Raw genomic sequence first — 7774 nt, forward strand, 5'->3', positions numbered from 1 at the left:
TTTTATTTAGTGTAACTACTATAGTGACCACATTACGTATAATAATGTAGAGTATATATAGTTGTTATTTTGATAGTTCAAAATTCAAATACATAATTTTATAATAATAGAATACCATAACAATATTATAGATAATTAATATTATAAACATTTTATTAATTATACCTATTATAGGTCGTAATAATAGAAATCTATTTCTTTTTCTTCATCCGTTTAACTTATAATTTAATTATATGATATTATTAAAATAGAGAACGTCTTTTCGTATCAGAAATGTATTATAATAAAGCTGATAAGCAATAAATAAATTAAAAATACACCTTTTAAACTTTTAAATAGTATCAGGTGATTGCTCTAACGTGATACACCTAGGTACCTATATATGCTAGTAAATGTTGTGAATTCATGACATTATATAACTGCAGTAGGTATATATGTAAATATCGCTAGACCTATAGAGATGATGCTTAATGTGGTGTGGTATCACGCACCTAACACCAGCACTCAGCAGCCTATATATTTTATATATATATATATATATATATATATAGGTACCTTATCGGGCGTGCCTAGAACCGAGCAAATTTTGAATATTTGATCGATCTCGCTCGTGCCCGGAAACAACGGTCTGAACGTGTACAGCTCGGCCATGATGCAGCCGACGGCCCACAAGTCGATCGGCGTGCTGTAATTGATCGAATGCAATAACACCTCGGGGGCCCGATACCATCGGGTGGACACGTAGTCGGTGTACGGAGGACGCGAACGGGTCTCCCTGGCCAAACCAAAATCGGCGATTTTGACGAGCTCGGGACCGCAGCACAGTAGGTTCTCCGGCTTCATGTCCCGGTGGAAGAAACCGTGCCTGTGCATGAACGCCAATCCTTGCAATATCTTTGAATAAAATTACACACGCGATATAGAATATATGTATATATAATATATATATATATATTATTCATTATTATTGGGTACATAATATTATATACGTAATGTACATCTAGTTTGGGGAAGGGAACAAAATCTGAATGACTGGATACACCCAAATGAAGGTTCCATTTTTCGAAACTGTTCAAGAAACAAATTTTCAACAGAAAAAAAACCAGACAGCTCCACTTACATACGTGTAGTCGAATTTGTCTCATTCTTGCACAGATATTATTATCGTCATATTTTTCATAATTGAAAACGGAAAATTTCATTTTTCAAAACTTTTCTAGATATAAAAAAAAATTCTGGAGCTATCTGGTTTTTCGACGAAAATGTTATATTTCCTATACTGCATGGTTGTTGGTTTTGTCTCGTTCTTGTACAAATAAACTCATAATTTTTTGCCTTATCAAATTCAATTAAAACCCGATTCTTACGAAAAATGTCCGGTCCTTGCACGGACCCTTTCAAAGTCGGATTTTGAGTACAGATTCTAATCCCCGGGGATATTCTGAAGGAATATTTTCGATGAATATCTTTAAAATATTAATGAGTATTATACCAAAATATCTATGCTAACTGTACCAACTATAAGATAACTACAGTAGACAGTATTAATTGAATGACAAAAAATTGGCATAACCCTTATGAGTTTCTCTCATAAACGTCTTTATATCGACGGTATTATATTTAGGTATTGAAACTATATACCTATAGTTAAACTAGGATTATGTTTGGCTAACTTAACCCCAAATAAATAATAATGTAATGTGCGTAAAAATCGCTATAAGTACCTAATATTTGGGGGAATTTTTCTAAAATAATAAATGATAATGGATAAACTCTTAATATAGATAAATGTAAAAAGTTGATTTTTTTAGTTTCAGTTAAAGGATATTACATTATTTTAATCAAATAAGTTTGAAATACTGTCCGTCTGTTCCTAATATTTAGATTATTATTATCTAAATATAAATGTTTACCACAATGAATAAATTATAAATACAACAAGTAGGTATAAAATGTATAACGCATTTATACCAATAACTTATTTTTCCACTTTAGAGTTATTCTGACTCGACAGCTAGGCGCAAATTGGGGGGAGGGCTTGGGGGTCATAAGCCCCCAAACTTAGCTTTGCCCCCCCCCAAGTCAAAAATTGAAATTGCGCCTATGCTCGAGAGTTGGCTATAATAATATGTATTATATATAAGTATAGGTACTTAAAAATGTTCGTATTATGTAGGCATATTATATATTTATATCATACGATTTTTACCTGATAAAGTATATTTCTGATTGACTGTTCGGGAAAAAATTTACTTTGACTCCGCATAAGCTGATAAAGATTTTCTTTCATATATTCGAATACAAAGTAGAGTGTATCGTTTTCTCTAATGACTTCTCTCAGCTTTATTAAATTAGCATGATTTAATTTTTTCAGAGACTGCAAAAATATTGTAACGTTTGATAAAACTCAGAATTTTGCATAAAGTATATTAGTATATTATACAGAGTATACATACCTTAACTTCTCTCAAATTCATTGCTTCATCCCAAGAATAATATTTTCTTTTCATTCTGTAAGAATTAAATGCATTTTACAATACAACACATGAGGTCTTAAAACATTTCATCATGCGTATACGGTATACCATAATTATTATAGGTATTATATAGGTACCTATTTAAGTATATATACCTATATTATTATACCTATAATGGCTACCTACTACCTAGCTGAAGTAGGTATTTGTATAATACATAGCGCTGTCTAAATGGCTTAATTTATTATGATAACGTTAAACGTATCCAGTGTTTTAATTTTGTTAGTGTTAATATTATGATGGTAAAAAAAAATTGAACAAAAACATATTCATTGAACTACGGGCGAGTGTCTATAATAGTACCTATTACAGTATTACCCTCAAAAATTGCATACCTATAGGCTATATAGTATATAGGTATACAATTATGAAAACCTCTACAAGTTACAACTTACAGATACACGTATTCTAGTTTTAATTTACGATACGAGGTTAAATACTTATATACTTACAATAGAAAATAGTACATCACATATGTTATAAAAAGAGTAATACCTAATATTAAAGTACATATAGGCAGACTTGGGTAGTATTCCGAATACTTTTTAAATACTTTTTTTGAAAGTATTCAATACGGTATTTTGAATACTTTTTAAAAGTATTCTGAGTACAGTATTCGAAATACTTTTTTAACATCCAATATTAATTTTAATATAATATTTTATAACTAATAGATTATAGATAGCCAGATAGGTGTGTTTTATCAAGATCATAATAATGTTTATTTATAAACACAGAATTTAAAAAGTATAATATTTTCGCTATTGAAATTTAAATCTACTTAAAAAAAGTATTCGAAAAATATTTGGAATACTTAGGAATATTATTATCATAAAGTATTCGAATACATATTATTCTGAATACTTTTTTTTTAAGTATTCGGAATATGCATTTGAAATACTTTTTAAAAGTATTTTACCCAAGTCTGCATATAGGTATAACAATAGGTAGGTACTCATTTTAGTAATTTTACACGAGATAGGTACCCTAACCTAACCATCTACCATATCAATTGTATGCGGCTTATTCTAAAAATATTACAATCCTTCTTGAACAGAATAATAATAAGAGGACGTCGCACCCGCATGTGTTGTCTCCGTCTTACACACGTACGTTATAGCAAATTTTCGTTCGCTATTGAAACTAGGAGTAGTACTTAGGAATATTTTTTAATATTTTATTATTTTATTGTGTATAAATAACAATTATATAATACCAATTGTCATGACGTACCTATTCTTATAATTTTTTTTCTTAAGTTGAAATTTTTTAAGAATATTATAATTTTGTTTTATTTTTATGGTAGCTGTAATACTGTAATAGTGTAAACTGTGTAATACACTAATAATAATAATAATAATATTATGTATTCGCAATTCAATTTACCTTTTAATGGCCACCTTTTCTCCTGTATCGATGTTTTGTCCCAACACGACTGATCCATACGTGCCGTCTCCAAGCTGATTCAGAGTCATGTATCTGTTCATGTTTGTTTATTGTCATTTCTTCATGAACACACGTGGCGTGAATATACCACTGTTCTGTTGATATGTCTTTGTGTCGGCGACGGCAGTATTATAATATAATATTATACGCCAGCATAGACACGTTTTTAGACAGCGTGTATCTTATTATATTATGACGTTTTATATAGGTAAGCGATTAGCGTAAAGTTAACATTGTATGTGACACAACAGAATATTATTAGGTAGATTCGTACGATATATTGATCTGCACTCTGCGGCACGAAGACACCACATTGTACGGGGAACTCAGAGCGTATAGTTAGGTAGGTATTATTATACAAAGCCGAACACTCAAAACCAACCACCTGCATCAATATAAATATACCGTTGCTAGGATACATTTCAGGCATTTTGTACAATCACAAGACCTTGTCTGAAAGTTCACGTGGGCCACACAACATATTATATATAAATATATATTTTACTGTTTTGACTAGACAATCAATATACCAACCTTATACCTATGTATATAAAGCGAGTTAAATTAAAATCGAAAAAAAACATCATATACCTGCATACCTAATAAATATGACTGAGTCCATCGTGATAACACAGTAATATATTATATTTAATAGGTAGGTATACCAATGGACTGTGACCCATAAATATATATATATAATATATAACCGTTACATATTACCTATACTAATTATATGTTTGTATAGTACTATACTTCTATGGGTAATAGGTAAGTACTATAATAAAGGCTAGCATTTTGTAGGTAGGTAGGTAGGTGATTTGACTTATTCCACCTATAAATAGACGGATACGGTACACCTACTAATTACTATTATTTATTTTTGCATTTACACTTTCATGAGGTAGGTTGGTAAACATATCTGAGCAGCACCAAAATAAATAGTATTGATGAGATTTGTTTGATTAAAAAACATATAATAAATATACCTATCTATGTCACCTATTTAGGTATAGCTATTATTACCATTCGAAATAGGTACCTAATGTTTTAGATTACCTACTTACCTACATTTTGGTATGAGAATAGGTATATAATTATCACAATGATTACCTACCTACTTTTATGATTTGCTTTCTAAAATCTAGACGTATTTTTATATACCTACCTAAACACGCATAAAGACGAATAGGTACCAATCTTGACGATATTGGATTATGTCAACTTTTAAGCAATTTATTGTCACATCAAAAATACCGGCCTCACTTGAATTGTATATTTGATTAATTAAACATTTTTTTTTCTATAAATGCTAATGAAAAATATTAAATGTGTATAGCTTATACAAGGCTAGACAATTTAATACAAGGTCTTTCACACAAGTAGTTCATACTTTAACCGAAGAATTACAGATCATTTCAGGAAAATTGGCATGGAAATGCAATGTTTTTTTCAAAAATTAATTAATTCTGGAAAGACGTATATGAAATTTACGTCTTGCTTACTATATAGTTGACAGTTGGAACTTGATAAATATTTTTTTTTTAAGTAGGTAATAATAATACGGCAATGGGATGGGGGGGCTTCAGCATGTTAGCCCCCCCTGCGTACACCACTGCCCATATCCATCCCTCATTAAACCATTTTATTTTTATTGTAATACTCGAGGTGGATCACCACCTGGGTGGCTGGATAATATATTAATATAATATCTCCAGACCCCAAGACCACATCATTAACTTGGCCTGTAGCTTTTTCAAGTCTATTTCAGTAGGCAACAAGAACAATGCACTATACCAACTCTGAACTCAAGTTACTCAACATAGAACCACCGCTCCAACGCTGCCTTAAATGTGGACGCCCTCACGAATTAATTTTTATATAACGCTAAGGGCTAAGCATTAACCCAAAATAATAACTGTTAAAATAGCTAAAAAAAAAAAATAAAACCATTCTGTATGTATTCGTAGAAAGCTGCATAGGCTAGGAATGTCTTATTACTTAGTACTTAACAAATACAGAAATAAACTAATATACCATTGATTAATTATATTCAGTGGTGTACTGGTGTGATTTTTAATAACAAAACAACTTAACTTTTTTATTAATACCTACCTAATTATAATAATATCCAACTGCACATTCATTATAATGTTAGTAGGTAACTTATATTATTTTTGAAACTTCATTAATTGATTTTGAAATGGCCAATGGTGTGGCTATAGAATGTAGAAATAGGCCCATAATATAACTGATATACTTCTTAATTATTGTTAGTGGCCAATGTCAAATCTAATTGGGTCACACTGCATCAAGAACCATTAACCATGTTAACAAAAGTAACATAAACAAATTTGTTAGTACATAAGTACAAATGATGAGCTGAGAATGCCAGTCACTTTATAAAAGTTTAACCATAAAAGAATCCTGAATAAATCACTGAACTAAATTTTCGATGAGTCCATTTTTAGCAAGTGGTTAAAGTATAATAGTATAAATTCAATAATATTCAGTACCAAACAAAAGTTTACAGGATTTGATACTATTTTAAATAAAAAACCATTTTAATGCTCAACATAAGATAACACTAAAAAATAATCATAACCCTATGTCTTAGCTAGTGCGTGTTTTACGTACTGACCATGCTGTTCTGCACACAACGCATTGCCCGCTTGCGGCGAAATACAAGCTATTTTGTTTTTCCCCGCACGCCTGCAAACCAGCTAGGACATAGCGTTATCTTATGAACTATGATGTATTGTAAGAAATTAATTGAAATGTTTTATTTCAATTAGTCATTAATTTTGCATACAAAATGTATTCAAGTTGTACATTTATAATCTATCATTATTACACAATAGATGGGTTTATTTAATATTGCATTTTTGAGCAATTAAAAGATTTTACGATAATTTAATTCGATAAAAACCTGTCATTTAGATTAGACCTTCATATGGAAAATAATTTACAAGTACTTAATAAATAAACCATTGTAAAAATTAACTTTAAAATAAAATTAGGTAAAAATAAGTCAATGAAATTATAAGTGTATTTTATTATTGATCATAGAAAGTAAATGCATCAGAAAAAAAACAAGTTATCTGTTGGTGTTCAAACGATGTAGGAATGTGATGAATGGCAATTAAGTTTAATCGACTTCTTCAATAGTTGGACCGGCTCCTGAGCCAGCACCTGGGGCGGGACCACCAGCACCAGCAGCTCCTGGGAATCCAGGCATACCACCGGGACCACCTGGCATACCACCACCAGCACCAGCATACAATTTGGTGATAATTGGGTTGCAAATGCCTTCCAATTCTTTTTGTTTGTGTTCATATTCTTCCTTTTCAGCCAGTTGGTTTGCATCCAACCATTTGATTGTTTCGTTAACTTTTTCCAAAATTGTGTTCTTGTCAGATTCTGGGATCTTTTCTTTGATTTTTTCATCTTCCATTGTGCTCTTCATGTTGAAACAGTAGGATTCCAAACCATTCTTGGCGGCAATGATATTTTTTTGTTGTTCATCTTCATTCTTGTATTTTTCAGCATCATTAACCATGCGTTCAATATCTTCCTTGCTTAAACGTCCCTTATCGTTGGTGATGGTGATTTTATTTTCCTTGTTGGTAGATTTTTCAATAGCACTAACGTTCAGAATACCATTGGCATCTATGTCGAAGGTGACTTCGATCTGGGGGACACCACGTGGTGCTGGAGGAATGGAAGTCAGTTCGAATTTTCCCAACAAGTTGTTATCCTTTGTCATAGCACGTTCTCCTTCATAAACTTGGATT

The 7774-nt window shown here is 31.1% G+C and overlaps 2 protein-coding genes across 2 annotated transcripts; both read right to left on the minus strand.

Annotated features, from left to right (window-relative positions):
• Nucleotides 1-489: 489 nt before the first annotated feature.
• Nucleotides 490-4392, minus strand: LOC100574379 (serine/threonine-protein kinase ICK-like). The gene is made up of 4 exons (XM_003248576.4): nucleotides 3924-4392; nucleotides 2457-2511; nucleotides 2210-2377; nucleotides 490-894 (listed from the first exon to the last, which is right to left on the minus strand). The coding sequence occupies exons 1-4, from the start codon at nucleotides 4022-4024 to the stop codon at nucleotides 505-507; spliced, it is 714 nt and encodes a 237-aa protein (XP_003248624.2). The 5' UTR covers nucleotides 4025-4392; the 3' UTR covers nucleotides 490-504.
• A 2623-nt stretch (nucleotides 4393-7015) lies between these two features.
• LOC100574469 (heat shock 70 kDa protein cognate 4) lies at nucleotides 7016-7768 on the minus strand. The gene has a single exon (XM_003248577.4). It carries the CDS (start codon nucleotides 7744-7746, stop codon nucleotides 7129-7131), a length of 618 nt encoding a protein of 205 aa, XP_003248625.2. The 5' UTR covers nucleotides 7747-7768; the 3' UTR covers nucleotides 7016-7128.
• Nucleotides 7769-7774: the final 6 nt, after the last annotated feature.

Source organism: Acyrthosiphon pisum, unplaced genomic scaffold, assembly GCF_005508785.2.
Source record: "Acyrthosiphon pisum isolate AL4f unplaced genomic scaffold, pea_aphid_22Mar2018_4r6ur Scaffold_3792;HRSCAF=4336, whole genome shotgun sequence".
In the NCBI taxonomy this organism is placed as follows: domain Eukaryota; kingdom Metazoa; phylum Arthropoda; class Insecta; order Hemiptera; family Aphididae; genus Acyrthosiphon; species Acyrthosiphon pisum.

Bases quoted from the DNA above. Each gene is read 5' to 3' on its own strand.
- LOC100574469 (XM_003248577.4), bottom strand. From the start codon at position 7,746: ATGACAAAGGATAACAACTTGTTGGGAAAATTCGAACTGACTTCCATT.
- LOC100574379 (XM_003248576.4), bottom strand. From the start codon at position 4,024: ATGAACAGATACATGACTCTGAATCAGCTTGGAGACGGCACGTATGGA. The intron at 2,512-3,923 runs GTAAATTGAATT...TAATTCTTACAG, and splicing joins GAAAAGGTGGCCATTAAAAG to AATGAAAAGAAAATATTATT. The intron at 2,378-2,456 runs GTATGTATACTC...ATATTTTTGCAG, and splicing joins TGAATTTGAGAGAAGTTAAG to TCTCTGAAAAAATTAAATCA.